The sequence below is a fragment of the Ctenopharyngodon idella genome, chromosome 7, assembly GCF_019924925.1.
Source record: "Ctenopharyngodon idella isolate HZGC_01 chromosome 7, HZGC01, whole genome shotgun sequence".
Lineage (NCBI taxonomy): Eukaryota > Metazoa > Chordata > Actinopteri > Cypriniformes > Xenocyprididae > Ctenopharyngodon > Ctenopharyngodon idella.
In genome coordinates this window covers 32,440,463-32,456,311 of record NC_067226.1, presented here as the reverse complement: position 1 = coordinate 32,456,311, position 15,849 = coordinate 32,440,463, and the positions used below count along the sequence as shown (strand labels likewise).

At 36.6% G+C, this 15,849-nt stretch overlaps 2 protein-coding genes across 3 annotated transcripts; one reads left to right on the top strand and one right to left on the bottom strand.

Moving 5' to 3' along the window:
• Window positions 1-129: 129 nt before the first annotated feature.
• kbtbd13a (kelch repeat and BTB domain containing 13a) lies at window positions 130-3,719 on the bottom strand. The gene has a single exon (XM_051898870.1). The coding sequence runs from the start codon at window positions 3,712-3,714 to the stop codon at window positions 2,188-2,190; it is 1,527 nt and encodes a 508-aa protein (XP_051754830.1). The 5' UTR covers window positions 3,715-3,719; the 3' UTR covers window positions 130-2,187.
• Window positions 3,720-6,138: 2,419 nt separating this feature from the next.
• On the top strand, window positions 6,139-15,834 carry rasl12 (RAS-like, family 12). Of its 2 annotated transcripts, XM_051899492.1 has the most exons (6): window positions 6,148-6,617; window positions 6,727-6,839; window positions 7,200-7,256; window positions 7,988-8,061; window positions 8,235-8,425; window positions 14,444-15,834. In XM_051899492.1, exons 2-6 carry the CDS (start codon window positions 6,728-6,730, stop codon window positions 14,775-14,777), a joined length of 768 nt encoding a protein of 255 aa, XP_051755452.1. In that variant the 5' UTR covers window positions 6,148-6,617; window position 6,727; the 3' UTR covers window positions 14,778-15,834. The 2 variants fall into 2 exon arrangements, with proteins under 2 accessions (XP_051755453.1, XP_051755452.1); XM_051899493.1 differs by lacking the exon at window positions 7,200-7,256 and having other exon boundaries at window positions 6,139-6,617.
• Window positions 15,835-15,849: the final 15 nt, after the last annotated feature.

Here is a 15,849-nt window from a genome sequence, read left to right as displayed (position 1 = left end):
GTGTTATGTAACGATGGCAACATACACTTTAATGACCATCAGTCATGTGTAAAACAGTCGTGATTAATAGGGTCTGTTTATTTACCATCAATCATATCACATTTGCCTCCAAATGGTCTGTGTTGTTCTGGCAGTGTGCGAGAATGTTAATCACATTAAACACAAATAAAGCATTAGTTAACTAATCAAATGAACTGATTTGATCAACCTTTTTATTGAAGGAAAGAGAGGCTTTGTGGTACAAACACCCATAGAGGGACTGTAAGGATGGCGTTTGTTTTGTGTGAATTCATATAGAATTTATACAGAATCAAAATACTGACATGACAGCATGCATTTAATCCAAATATATAACGTTACACCTCTGCTCAAAAGTTTGGGGTTAGATGTTTTTTTAATACTTTTGAATGAAACTAATACTTTTATTCCGCAATGACCCATTAAACTGATCATTAAATACATTTATAAAACATTTCTGTTTGAAATAAATTAAGTTCTTTTGAACTTTATATTCATCAAAGAATCCAGGAAACTTGATCCACTAGATCTGCGACTGTTCAAACCCCTTTAGCAACTTGTTTTCAAAAAAAAGCGACTAGCGACTTTTTGGACTTCCCGCCTTCTAAATAAAAGAGCCAATCGCCGATTGGTAAAGTCATCGCGTCACTGCAGCTGCCGTTAGAAGCTCCGGTTGCCATAGAAACATTCAGTGTTCGGAGACGCGCGCTTATGACTGTGCATGCGCATTGGCTGCTCCAGCCTGAAAAATAAACCTTTTACGCTATTTGAGCAAAGAAACCAGATTTATGATACAGTTATTAGGTTTCATTTGTGATTTCAAATATGAAATGTAATCGTAAGCTTGGTGAACAGCTTTGAAGAATTTGATGTTTTCCCATTCAAAGTGATTGCATGACTGAAATAGCTGAAATGACGACTGAAATTAAGGGACTAGTTGTTCCGTTGTCTGACAGAAAATATGTAAATGAGAACAGCTTTATTGGAAATTTCAATATATATTGTAATTATTATGTATCAATTTTTTGTTTTGTTTTTGTTTGTTTGAATGGATGTCAGTGGAGGAGAGGCTTTGCTACGCTGAATAAGCCGTTTTTGTGAGGAAACAGCGTATAATCTTCAACATGTTTGCTTTTAAACATTCATTTTGAATTGAATACTCTTGAAAAAATGCAAGAGAAGTCACTTGCACGATATAGGTATAATTCAGTTTACGGCACTTTCTCATTGGCTGCGTTTGAAGTCACATACTCTCTTGAGTAGGTACTTATTTTTAATAAGTAATTACTTCACAGCCGCTAAAAATATAGTATGAATGTAATTTGGGCATACTACATTCGCCATGTTGCCCTTATCACGTGACCTACCAGCGTCAGTTACATCACTGTCATTCACAAATGTGGCCTCATGGGATAGTAAAGTGTCTATCGTATGCACACTTCAGAATCTCGTCGGAGGTAGTAGATCATCCGGGTACTTTTTGCCTGCTGGCAAAAATTCAGACATACTTCTTTTGTCACATACTGTTTTTCGCCTACTATAGAGAAGTATGCGATTTCGGATGCAGCCAGTGGCTATGTTTCCATCACCCTGTTTTAATGCGCATTTTGAAGTATCGCATCAGAAACGAGTGATGGAAATGCCAAATTTCGAGAGCAAAAAATCCCTTAATTTGCAAAAAAAAAAATTTACGTTTGCTTGAGGCAGTTTTTGACTTGTGCGAAAAAGAGTTCACGCGAATAATGAAAGATGGAAACGCATTTGCCGAATAAATTCTGACGTAACGAACATTAAACCCACGTGACTAATCGTCTGTTTCCGCTAAAGGTGTTTTATTTAATATTGGTTACTACGTAGTACATAGGTTACCTATACCACCGTCATCCGCTCGAACAACTTGATGGAAATGCACCTAATTTGCATTTGTTTTTGTTTTTTGAAAACTTTGTCGCACTGCTGAACAAAATTCAATGATGTCAAAGCTGTAATGTGATTGGTTATCAAGACACACGTGATCCAAGTTAGCCATTATGCTTTTTCCACTAGAGCCACGGACCCTCATATCTCTCAATAACAAGACCATCTCTGATTAGGAGAGAAAACAAATGCAAAGTGCCAACAGTTGCTGCATTACGTCATCCAGCGACATTCAACTTTTGCAGGCATTAGCTACTTTCCATTGAAAATAGTTGGCAACACTGGTACAGAAGCACTTGAGCTGAGGTCAGATGAGATCTCAGCTCCATTATTTTTCTTTTGTAAAAGCTCTCTGCTTTTCTTTGGCAGTCTCAAGAGGAAAGTCCACATGGAGCCGATTCTTGGAAATCCTGTCATTTCTTTTTTCGTCCTCCATTTGTTGTCCTCAATAGCATATTCCACTGTCGCTCTGCGGTTCACTGTGAACACAGAGTCACCTCGCACTACCGCGGTAAACAAAGCCCCCTTACTGTTCTCATACTGCCCGGGCATGGCCGTCCACTGACCTGAAGTCAAATTATAACAGTCCATCATGCATCTCAAAAAATCATCAGATGGCCCGTTCCTCATGACGTACAAATTGTCCCTGTGGGCCACCATGCAATGACCATAACTTTGATGCCGAACAAGTGTCGTGATTAACATCCATTCATCCTTGTTCGCTATGTACTCATAAATCTCCGTAGCATCTTTAGGTCTCCAGAGGCATATGAACAGTCTTCTCATGGCTTTGGCGCAAGCCACGGCGGATGCAGGTTTTGGGAGATGGGCAGCAAAGCTCCAGGTGTCCGATGAGACTTTGTATTTCTCCACAGAGGACATTATGGTCCTTTCATACTCTCCGCCAATGACAAAAAGGTCGCCCACATGGCCAACGAGGGTGCAGTTGTAGCGAAGTTGCTGAGGGCTGGAAAATGTGCTCCATGTATCTGTAGATACATCATAGCAGAAACCAGAATCCACAACTTTATTGGTAATATCATAGACTCCTCCAACAATGTAGAGCTTGTTGTCTAAAACCGTAACTCCTGCCATGGTGGTGCTGGCGTTGAGAGGCAAGTGAGTGAGAACCTTCCAGTCTTTCTCGTCCTCATCAAGGTAACAAACAGTCCTCATGAAGTCCTGCAGTAGCTTGATGGTTGGCGAATGACTACCAACGGTGATGTATGTACTAGGAACAAGAGACTCTATATATTCAATCAAATCCTCTGGCAAACATTTCACATCTTCTTCGAGGTCTTGATAAATGTCTCGAATGAACAAAGCCGCACTGCCGAAGAGCTTCATTAACCCAAAAGTCGCCGCTGTGTGATACATAAGAAGGCAGTTGTCTGAATTGATAATGTTTATGAGGTGCTCAGTTAGAAGCTCTATGTGAAGGAACGCAGCACACTCGATGGCGTCAACAATTTCGTCACCGCTCAGCATAGGTCTTTCGCCGTGTATCACACGGAGGGCGACCAGGAATCCACGAGCGCTCGGCACCTGAAGACACACCTCATCCTCCTTGCATTCCTTCATGCCAGACTGGAAAAGCGCCCGAAAGTATTCACAATGCTCCTCCAGGAGGCTTCTGTCCACCGTAAAAGCACTTTCGCCAAAGATCACCTTCACTGTTGTTTTCATGAAACCTGTCGACTGGTAAACCGCCTTCCTCACGTCCATCTCTGAGCCAGCGCAGCTGCTTGTCTCCATCAGGTTACCTCCTGTCATTTTCATCTCAACTCCAGAGAAATGCCCACACAGTCAAACCTGTCTTTGAAGACATAGATGTGTTCTAAAGCGACAGTGTTGTAGCATATGCACTTGACTCGAGCGTGCGGTGTTTGTATTACTAACAACTACAAGAATAGAATCAGCTATACATAGAGGTGAAAAGTGTGGTAGCATTATGCCAGTAGGAAACCAATGGCAGATAGCCATCGCTGTAGAGGGCAGCCGTCATCATGGTTATTTATTACCTTTTGTTCTTGGCAGGCATTAAAAGCAGGCTGAAAATTTCATCTTCTCTCTTTGATGAACAGGTGAACTGCCCAAAGCTGTAACAATGGTATGCCTGTAAGGGTCACGCTTTGTTGTGGGTCAGCATTCCAGGTAAACATGTGACTGCTTAAAATAAAATCTGAATCTAAAAAAAGTTAGAATTGATATGTTGCGACCGGTACTGGGAATGCCTGTTTCAAAAACAGTTAATAAACTTGCAGATAATAGACAAGTTTAATTGCCATCATGTGACTCCACATTATATATATATATATATATTCTTTGAGTTAGGATATCTATTTACCTGAGCATATGTGGACACAAGCCCAAATATCATAGACTACAGTATATAATTCTTACATAATAGCCTATAATACATTCATAGGCCTACATCACAATTTAAATATTCCCATATATCCAATGTAAAAATGCTGTCTAACAGGTGAAACTCATTACAAATTCAACAGCAAGGTTTAATTTTTGTGTAGTAATATTTTGATTATAGATCAGGTTTTTTTTGCACAAACAGATTTGTTATAATTGCTCCAAATTTTGTAGCATTTAAAAATGATTTGAAAAATATTTCAATCCTTAAAGCAGCAGAAAAAAGAAAACTCTAGGCCCAGTTTCACAGACAGAGTTTAGATTAAGCCAGGATTAGTTCAATTAGGACATTTAAGTAGCTTTTATAAACGTGCCTTAGGGGAAAAAAATAAAAGAAAACATTACTGTTGTGCATCTTGAGACAAAACAATGTTTATATGTCAGTGCCGGCGTTCGGACATAAACACCGAAGCTCTGCAACGAAAATAGCATAGCAGTATGACGGGACAGATGAATTTGTTGAATAAAGTCGTTATTTTTGTTTTGTTTTTGCACACAAAAAGTATTCTCGTCGCTTCATAATATTAAGGTTGAACCACTGTGGTCACGTTGACTATTTTATCAATGTCTTTAATACCTTTATGGACCTCAAAAGGTGATATGACGTTGCTATGTGTGGATCAGATACCCTCGGGTTTCATCAAAAATATCTTAATTTGTTTTCCGAAGACAAACGAAGGTCTTATGGGTGTGGGACGACATGAGGGTGAGTAATTAATGACAGAAATTTCATTTTTGGGTGAACTAACCCTTTAAAAAATCCACAGAAGCGTAAAGTGGCGTCAAACATTATTGTTTGCCGCGTGTCTCGTGATCGCCGATCATGAAGCAAATAGAGTACCTCAGGGATGACATGTTTTTGTAGGCCAACCCGGAAGTTAGCGGCGCACAGGGTTCCCTCGATCGCAAGCCAATGCATTTTTCCCATTGACTTTTGGAAAATCGCAAAAAATAAGCTCTGTGTTTGACACTTGCACATTTTGTCTATCAAGATAATCTTTACAAGTTAACAACATTTATACATTTTGAAGCCTAAATAAAGTCGTCAGGTATAAAAAGCTAACAGTAGGCTATAAACGGACTACAGCACACCATGGTCGCGGATCAACGTCACCACCTACCAAGCTTCCTCAAACTTTATTTAGAAAACAACTTTATTTAAAAACATGTTCGCTGATTATGATCTGCGCTGTGTATGAATACTTATCCACTTTTTCATGAGAAATTCTGTCCAAATGTCCTGTTTGTCATTATGACGTCTAAAGTCCCCGCCAAAGGAAGTAGTCCCTTTTAGCAATTTGTTAGCAACGGCCGTTTTTAAGACACAATAAAGGTTTAAAAAAATCACAAGCGGGTTATAACTGGTGTGTTTTATGTCAAAGATCAAAACGTGAAAATATTTAGAGGCTTTGTTAACCACAGACCTTATTTCAGGCGATTTAGCAAAAACCCATTCAAAAAACCCATTGACTCTGGGGCAATGGAACCGGAAGTCCTAAAATGCTAACTCGCTTTTTTTTTTTTTTTTTTTTAATCTATTTATTTCTTACATTTGGGTCTTTTAATCAATTTTAAAATATAAAACAATACCATTTATTTGAACCACAAAAGTAATGAGGTCGGGCATTTCCTCGTGAAATACACCATAACAACAGTAACGATCGAGCACTTTTTGTTCATTTAGGACAATTTTTGGCTTAAAGTTTGACATAACATAAATACTAATGTTGTTGTTGTTGATATTATTATTATATAACTTCGTTTTATATTTAAACTTAACAAGTAAGCCTTGTTTTGTTTAAAACGACTTTAAGTCGTTGCTAATGCTAGTCAACATCGAACATCAAAAAAAAAAAAAAAAAAATCCCTGAAAAAGTAAGTAATTCGCACACTGGTAAAGAAAGGGAACAGATTTTTCAAACAGGAATATTAAAATTGTTTTACAGTGTGAGCTTTCAGGATTATTTTTATGTTAATCATGGGAGGCGGATTCACTGAATAGATTCAGTCCGTCATGTGCTCCAGCCCACCGAACCAAAATACTCCAGCACTCTTCATTCCCCTCTCCTAACATCCTCTCCGACTGGAAGCGACTTCCAATGCCCAGAGAAAATAAGAAAATAGTCTACCTATCTCGGACAAACGTTTTTTGCGTGCATCTATGGTTGTGGACATGTCGTTCACACTGAAGTATAAGGCGATCCAGCTGTTTTGCAGAGAGCGCTGGTGAGAAATCAGACGGCAGCATCATCCAGGTATGAACTCAGGAGATCAAAGCACACGTGCACTGTGTGTCTAATATGGACTGTGTGATTCGGATCTTTTTCTTCATGTGTTCATCCTTCTATCTTATCACGTCTTCAGGATGTCTCTGATGTTTGGGAAAGCAAGAACTTGCAATATTGTCACAGTTCCTGAGCATGAGCCTTCGGAGTGTAACATAGTGATTTTGGGAGCTATGGGATCTGGAAAGTCAGGTATGACTACCACACATTGGAGGATTAGGCTATATATATATATATATATATATATATATATATGGTATATATAGTGTTTATATATCTTAAACTGATATAATGTCCCTTGAATGCACTGTAAATCGTATTGAATTTGTCATTTCCCCATATATTCATATTCGAGTGTAATTGAAAATACTGATCTATTTTATTAATGAATGTTTTAAAAGTTATTATATTTGTTTACCTAGATAGCATAGATTTAGTTTTAAGTCAAAAACATAAAAAGCAGACCATTTTCCATCATCCTGATGGGACGCTCTGTTATGTAATTGAAAATATTTCAGAACTTAGACTTACAGGAAGTTTGTCCCCCCGCAGCACTTACTGTGAAATTCCTCACGAAGCGCTTCATCAGTGAATATGACCCAAACCTTGGTGAGTTTCTCAGCTTCTACTGTTGTCACCAAGGATGTAGCCAAATATTGAGAGGATCAAAGGTAAAAGTTTAAGAATCGGTCATTGAAAATACTGAGTACAATAATGAGCGATTGAACATCTGGAGGATACGGTTATGGTGGTTATGATCCTGGTCTTAACACAAAACATATTTGAAACTGATTTATCAATCAAACACATAATTTACCTATTGCTAACTTTAGTTTCATACAGATATAACCAATAGGAACCCAGATGGGTGACTTTAAAACTTTTTTACCAAGAGACATAAAAGTCCTTGTAAAGCCTCATTCTCATTTTCATGTTGGGAAGATGGGAAGTTGAGGCTTATACTGACAGCGTTTACGTTACTAAAATGACAGCATTCAACATTTTAGGACTTGTAGGCTTTGCCAAACCACTTTTGTCTTTTTCCAACACACAATTTTGTTTTTTCAAATTTGCCCTCACATCACATTTTCATCTTGTTCAAGTGCAATTCGTTCATGAAATCATTATATAAAACAATAAAATAATTTATAAAACACACACGGATGGCAGGAACAAAAATTCTTTTATTAGCGAAGAACTGGATGAAAAGAAAAACCTCATCTGGAGAAACTTTACATTATGCAACTGTCATGTAACTTGAGCTGTTGCGAAAATTTAATGTTTTAGTGAATACTAGTTGTTTCTTTAAAATTAACTTCTTTTACATATTACATTTTCAGAAGATACTTACTCTTCTGAAGAAGCTGTGGACCAGCAGCCAGTCATAGTCAAAGTGATGGACACGGCCGATCAGGTAATGACGTCCATTTGTCTCTTTTGAGAATATTCTGCTTTATGTTGATTGACGTGTGATATTTGCATCTCCTCATAATGCTTGATGATGTTTTACTTTCACGCAATGGAAGTTTGTTGCACAACCTTGGCAACTTTACAGTATGCAAACAAATCTGTCTTCATTTAAATCAGGATGGACCAGTCAACTGTGAGCGCTATTTAAGCTGGGCCAATGCCTTCATCATTGTCTACAGCATTGACAACAGGAGTAGCTTTGAGGCCTGCCAGCAGTACCTCGAGACTGTGACCGTTTACTCTAAAGGCCTGCAGCCAGAAGCTCCTGTCGTTCTTCTAGGGAACAAAGTGGACATGGAGAGATACAGGTGAATTAAACATCCTTTCTGTTAGATTTTATTCAAACTTTTATAACATGCACGCTGTATTTGAAATCGCCTCCTATACCCTCATTCACTATTCCGTACATTAGTCCACTAATATTTGAAAATGAGTGAGTGATTTCGGAGTGCGTCGGAAGGGCTGCTCCTTTTTAATAATGCTGATTAACAATATTTTGAAACTGGCAGCTCTAGTAGTAATGAAAAGACTTAACTTGAACTCTGTCATGGAAACTATTATTAAACTATTTAATAATCAATTAAAAAGGAATTTATACCTGTATGGTATTACGCTGTAGCCACATTGGACCAGCGCGGTTTGGAAAATTGATGGATGATTCAGCTGCGGCGCCATCTTCTGGTCAGACGCGGGAATTCATTCGGCGCACGACTTTCACTGTGCGTTATGGGTATTTGCTAGCTGTTGAGTGTACATCAGTTGTACACTCATTATTGAGGTGCATTGTGGGATTGAATGAGTGCACTCGATAACGTCCACTATGGTTTTGGACACCACTACAAATGGCTGTCCCCTCAAATAGTGCCTCATTTAAGGGTATAGGGGTGATTTCGGACACAGCCATAATGTTTTGTCTTATAGCAGACCTATTATGCACTTTTACAAAGTCTTGATTTTGTTTTTGGGGTCTACTAGAACCGGTTTTCATTAGGGGTGGGAAGCTATTCAAATTTTTAATCTAATTAATTACATGAATCTAATTAATCGCAAATTTATCGTACATAAAATCTGGCTGAGAAATTATCCTCAAAAGATAATTTGAAGTCATTCTTGTGTAAAGCATCAAATAGACATTACAAAACGTAGATTCAGAAAAAAATATATTTTATTTAATTCAACATAAAATTTATTACACAAGCATTTGAAACATGAGGTTGAATAAATGATGACTGAATTTTAATTTTTGGGTGAACTATATCTTGATTTTTTTTTTTCTTTTTTATAAAATTGAAAGTAAACCTATTGTCAACTGATGTTTTATGAATAATTTTCTTAGAGAAGTTAATTTACTGAAGGCTACCAAAAGCTAGGTTACTAAGTTTATTAAATGAATTCACAATATGTGCACATTTGTTATTAATGTAGGGGGCAACACGTCACGCAGGCACAATACCGCTGTATGACAGATGTATCACTTTTATTTCATTTTTCCATTTTTATTCAAAATATTAACAAACTTGTCAACTATAGCCTATCATGAACTATAGGCTATATAGGCGCTGAGCATCCAAGGAAACACATGAGATATTCTTCATTCATTTTAACCAATAAAAATAGACCCTTTTACTGCTTGTACACAATGATGACGTAGCAACGTATGCGCGCGCATTTTGGCAACGAAACTATGGCGAGAATCAGCAGCGTGTCAAGCTACGCGAGCGGATTAAGCAACACAGACAGAGAAAGTTATTTTAAAAGTTGACTTTATCAAATGGTATCCAGCTACCAGATCCGTGTACTATAGTGGAGTGGATAGAAGACGTTAGCAGATGGCCAAATATACAGTGGCCAAAATATATATACGTATTTAGTTGAGAAACCGAGCGTGTACACCCGAGAGAAATTACGAGCATATAAATCACTGGATGCTTATGAATACGTTAGAACCACTGGGGAACAACACCACTTCCGTTGCCAAAATGCGCGCGCGACTATTTGATCACGTGGGCTGTAAAAGGGTCTTTAACTGCAGCTTTCAGACATTCTTTTTATTTTTATAGCTCTCTCGATGGCATTTTTTAACGATGCATGTCGAGTGCGCATCAATGTAATACATTAACGCAAGAGTGCATCAGCGTGCAGCACGAATCTCCACAAAACCTGTGCGCTCTCAGTAATGTCCTCTTTGCTCTACTCTGGCTCAGATGTTACGTGTGCGCGTTCAGTTATGGAGTGTGGGCAACAACCGGCAGAAACATAAATCGGCGCCTAATGTAAAATATTTTTTTCATGCTTGAATGTTCAAAAAACATTATTTTCCCCATATTCTCCACTGTTGCAGCTCCTCTCTTTAGGGATGGGCATATCGATATGAAGTATCGATATATCGATACTGACATTGAGTATCGAAAGTATCGATACTCAAATAAAAATATCGATACTAAGGTGTGTTTTTTTTTTTTTTTACTAATGATTTTGTTTAATTAACAATCAATTTAATGCATACAATATGCATTGAATTGGACAAATAACCTATGTTAGCGAATAATTGTGTTATAGAACTATTTTCCTGCTCATCTGAACACGCAAATGCTGCAAGTCAGAACCAATCAATCACAGAGAGCGTTCGCTTACTGCTGACACTACATTCAAACGGCTGCATGCGTTTAATATTGTAAGAAACCACTGATGCTTTTGGGAAACGCAGCCCTGAACAATGCTTAACAGAAGACAGAACAACATAATATATTTGAGTTATTTCACAAACAACAAAATGAAATAGTAGCCTACATAGTTTTTGCAATTACATTTATTTAAATTGAACATTAAAAGTTCGTATTGATGTTCTGTTCTGTAACTACTGTCAGAATACAAAGTTTGCATTTTATGGGTGCAACAGTCTATCACTAGCAGTCTCTTATGAAACTGAACCATTACCTACAGTGACCATAGTTCAGCTAAGCCTATTTGTAGATTTCCATGGTTACTACAAATAAACATTTTAACCATGTGTAAACAAAAAATATAATCTAATAAATTGCAATTAAGGCATATTGAATGTTAAAATACCTTTCAAATATAATGTTAAGTGGGTATCATAACCCATTTTACTCATAGTAATTCAATAATTTAAGGATTTAAATTATTAACTTAAATTCAGATTAGAGGTATTGTAACGGTATCGATATCGGCGATTTTGGCATTGAAAGTATCGGTATCGTATCGAAAACAAAATAGTGGTATCGCCCATCCCTACATCTCTTCCCAGTCTGTCAGTAACATTCTGTTTAGTTCCTATATCTATGAAGCCCCTCCCTCCGAAAAGCACAGTGTGCTCTGATTGGTCGGCTGGAGCAGTGTGTTGTGAGTGATTGGACTAGGGCTGCAACTAACGATTATTTTGATAATCTATTAATCTGTCAATTATTTTTTTCTGATTAATCGGATGGAAAAATCCAAAAATTATTAAACGTTAAAAATAATTTTAATTTTTAATTGTATTATTTTAATAAAATTAATTGTAATCCATTATTTTAAACGATCTGTGGCTATGCTGTACATTATAAGCAAAAAAGGGTTAAAATACAATATAACTGATAACTTTTTCACACTCAAACAGCAACATTACACACTAAAGAAAGTTAAAAAAAATGTAAACTGACCCCTTTAAGCACAAATCTTAAACAGCCAAATTTCCTGTGTCAGAGTGGGTGTTAGTCAAAACAGTAACCAAACAGAGAAAAAAACAGTGCATTTACTTATTTGTATGAATGTCTTTTTGTTAGTTTAACTGGAAAAACGTATGATCTGCGACTAGCTAAATTACAGCAGTTATGCCCTGTACTACCGCAAGCTATTTAGATTTCAATCTTTCATGATCCTAAAATGTTTAAGTAAGGATTTGATTGGTCCAGGAAATGACCATTTATTGCCTTTTTATTTTCCTTTCATTATGCAAACACAGTGAATAAAATGACCATATAACAGCTGGACTCAATCAAATCTATCTATTTATGTAACCTCAGATTTATGCGTGCTTCTTTGCCAGCCATGCTTTAAATAAACATTTTAACTGCTCATCCCCAGTTTTTTCTGCTGTGCCATTCCTGTTACATTAGAGACTCTTTATTGCACAATTTTACCTTGGGCTGGAGTTATCATATGCACTCTTTATTTAGATTTTTTTTATTTATCTGTTATTACATCATTACGTTTTACTATTTATTCTACGTTTGCTACCATTTAAAAGTTTTGGGTCGGTATCATTTTTTAATGTTTTTGAAAAAATTCTCAGTTCACCAAGGCTGCATTTATCTGATCACAAATACAGTAAAAACAGTAATATTGACAGATAGTATTACAAATTAAAATAACTATGTTCAATTTTAATATATTTTTATAACATGTAATTTATTTCTGTGATCAAAGCTGAATTTTCAGCATCATTACTCCAGTCTTCAGTGTCACATGATCCTTCAGAAATCATTCTAATATGCTGATTTGCAACATTTCTTATCAATTTTGAAAACAGATGCACTGTTTAATAGTTTTGTGGAAACTGCAATACATTTTTTCAGGATTCTTTGATGAACAGAAAGCGTAAAACAGCATTTATTTAAAATAGAAATCTTTTGTAACATGTCTTTAATGTCATTTTATCAATTTAATGCATTGTTGCTGAAATTAATTTCTTTCAAAAATAAATCGTACTGACTACAAACTTTTGAACGGTAGTAGTGTAAATATATATATATTTTTTTCATTTATTATTTTTTACATGTTTTTCATTATATTTGTTACATCCATCAGCTGGAGTGCCCTTGATCTCCACTAGAGGGCACTCCTCCCTAGTCCATTGCCATCTCATCATGAACTGCATTTCCCATAACTCTTTGCCTGGACTCCTTATGCTTCATCTATGTCTTGTTACCTTGTTAAAGGGATAGTTCACCCAAAAATGAAAATTATCCCATGATTTATTAACCCTCAAGCCATTCTAGGTGTATATGACTATCTTCTTTCAGACGAACACAATCTGAGTTATTTAAAAAAATATCCTGGTACCCAATATTTTGAAGCCCAAATAAGTGCATCCATCCCTCATAAAAGTAATCCATATGGCTCCAGTGGGTTAATAAAGGCCTTCTGAAGTGAAGTGATGGGTTTTTGTAAGAAAAATATCCACATTTATAACTTTATAAACTATAATCACTGACTTCCGTACGCAAGTCAATTCCGGTAGACAAGTGACCTCTGACCCAACGCATGATGTGTTGACGAACACGGAAGCGCAGAGGTTAGAGCAAAACAAAACACCGGTCACGATTAGAAGTCTAAAATTAGATTTTTTAAAGAGAAAAGAATTTGAGTTTGTTGAGTTTGTTTCCTAGCCCTATAAGTTTGAACCGCGAGCTCACCTAAGCTTACGCTATGCCTACATCATATGTCATGCATTGGGTCAAAGGTCACTCTTCTCAAGGTCTGGAACTCGGCTTGTGTACGGCCTTTACCGAAAGCCAGTGATTATAGTTTATAAAGTTATAAATGTGGATATTTTTCTTACAAAAACCCATCACTTCACTTCAGAAGGCCTTTATTAACCCACTGGAGCCGTATGGATTATTTTTATGACGGATGGATGCACTTCTTTGGGCTTTAAAATATTGGTTACTATTCACTCCCATTATAAATCTTGGAAGAGCCAGGATATATTTTAATATAACTCAGATTGTTTTTGTCTGAAAGAAGAAAGTCATATACACCTAGGATGGCTTGAGGGTGAGTAAATCATGGGATAATTTTCATTTTTGGGTGAACTATCCCTTTAACTCTATCCCTTTATATAAGCCATCTGTTTTCTGTCTTTCCTTGCAAAGTTTTGTAAGTGTCACGCTGCATTTCTGAGTGCTCTCCCTCTGGTTACCCATGTTTTGGTTTTGACTTTCTGCCTGGTTTCTGCTTGGTTTCCCAGATCTGTTTGCCCAGATTATCTGTTTCATGATTCTGGATTGCCCTGATAAAGCTGCATTTAGATCCTCAACCTCCATGTCACAGCAGTTTGTTAAAATAGCATTTGTTTTCTGTTATTAGCCGATTTTAACGACACTAATTTAATTATTTAAAATAATTTAAAAAACTGTGTTAATACATTTCTTTCCATTGTTGCACATCAATCTGAAAAGGATCCTATATATATTATAATTCAGAATTTATATTTGATTTTAAGAAAGAGGTCCATTTTACGTAAGGAAAATCAATCAAACATGCTTTCATAATGCATGCATTTAAGGGTTAAACATTTGTGCAACAATATCTCTCTTTCTCAGACAGGTGAGTAAGGCAGATGGTGCCGCCCTGGCATTGCGGTTCGGCTGCCTGTTCTTTGAAGTTTCCGCCTGCTTGGACTTCCTGTCTGTTCAGCACATCTTTCACGAAGTCGTTCGAGAAGTGAGGCGAGAGACAGAGAGGAGTATCCGTCCGCTCTTCATCAGCGAAGACAAGTCTGCAATCAGCCTGTCCTCCGCCCCTCCCCTCACCGCCTGCTTTAAAGAGCTGCCCACACCGGCCACAGCGAAGCTGGTCACGGTTAAATCTTCGAGAGCTCAAAGCAAACGCAGAGCCCCCACGCTTACACTGCTCAAGGGCTTTAAGATCTTCTGATGTAATGCTGCCCTCTTCTGATGCTGGAGAGGATCTACAAGAGGGAATGCTTGTCTTGACATTATATAACAGGACCTGAAGGAGAATAACGTCTCTCACATACTTGAGAATGCAGTAATTGTATGACATTGTACTAAATATATCAGAGCGCCAATTAATGTCTTTGTTAGCATTTCTGATTTTTCTTTTATGATTTAGATTTTTTTTTTCACCACTATTATACTTGTATTCGATTGTGATTAGAGATGCACCGATATATCTGCCAATAATCGGTATCAGCCGATAAAAGCAAATTCACACTATCAGCTGATAGTTTAAAAACAGCCGATAGTCAGGGCCGATATATGCCGTCAATCAAAAGAGGGCAGGAAAATGCACTTAATTTGGGCTTTGTGTAAAGAAAATGCTATGAAACCAGTTTGATGTTCAATATTAATAGTAATTATATGAATTAATAACATTCAGAAAGTTAAGAAATATTAATTTAATCTTCAGAATTTAGTTAATGTGTTTTTATTTGCATTTCTTTCTAAATATAATAATTAAAAATATAATGATTAATTATTAATTATAATGAAATTGTCATTCATTTTAAAGAAGTTATAAAAGGCAGGAACCCCAAACTATCGGTATCGGCAGATATCATTCTGAATAATCGGCTTTCGGTATCGGTGGAGAAATTTAGTATCAGTGCATCTCTAATTGTGACAAAACCAATTTCCACTTTATATATTAATTTCCAAGGATTCATGAGGACATTTGGGGGTTTTTTTTCCCACACAGCAGAACATAAAACCAAATCATGTACAGAATTTCAAAGAAAGTTTTAGGACAAAATAAACACATCTGTGTTTGTTCTTGTTAAACTGTAAAATAAAATGTTAATATTGATTAAACACATTATAATTACCAAGTTTATTATATTGCATCACATCAAGTGAGATAGAAGATAATAACTTGCAATGTTTTGTATGGGAAGCTTAGAAAGAAAAATACAAAGATTAAATATTTGATTTCACAATATGTAAGATTTTTGGATTAAAATATCTAAAAACCACTAGAACAATGTTAT

Coding starts and splice junctions, on each gene's coding strand:
- kbtbd13a (XM_051898870.1), bottom strand. CDS start 3,714: ATGAAAATGACAGGAGGTAACCTGATGGAGACAAGCAGCTGCGCTGGC.
- rasl12 (XM_051899492.1), top strand. CDS start 6,728: ATGTCTCTGATGTTTGGGAAAGCAAGAACTTGCAATATTGTCACAGTT. Junction 6,840..7,199: donor TATGGGATCTGGAAAGTCAG/GTATGACTACCA, acceptor GTCCCCCCGCAG/CACTTACTGTGAAATTCCTC. Junction 7,257..7,987: donor TGAATATGACCCAAACCTTG/GTGAGTTTCTCA, acceptor TTACATTTTCAG/AAGATACTTACTCTTCTGAA.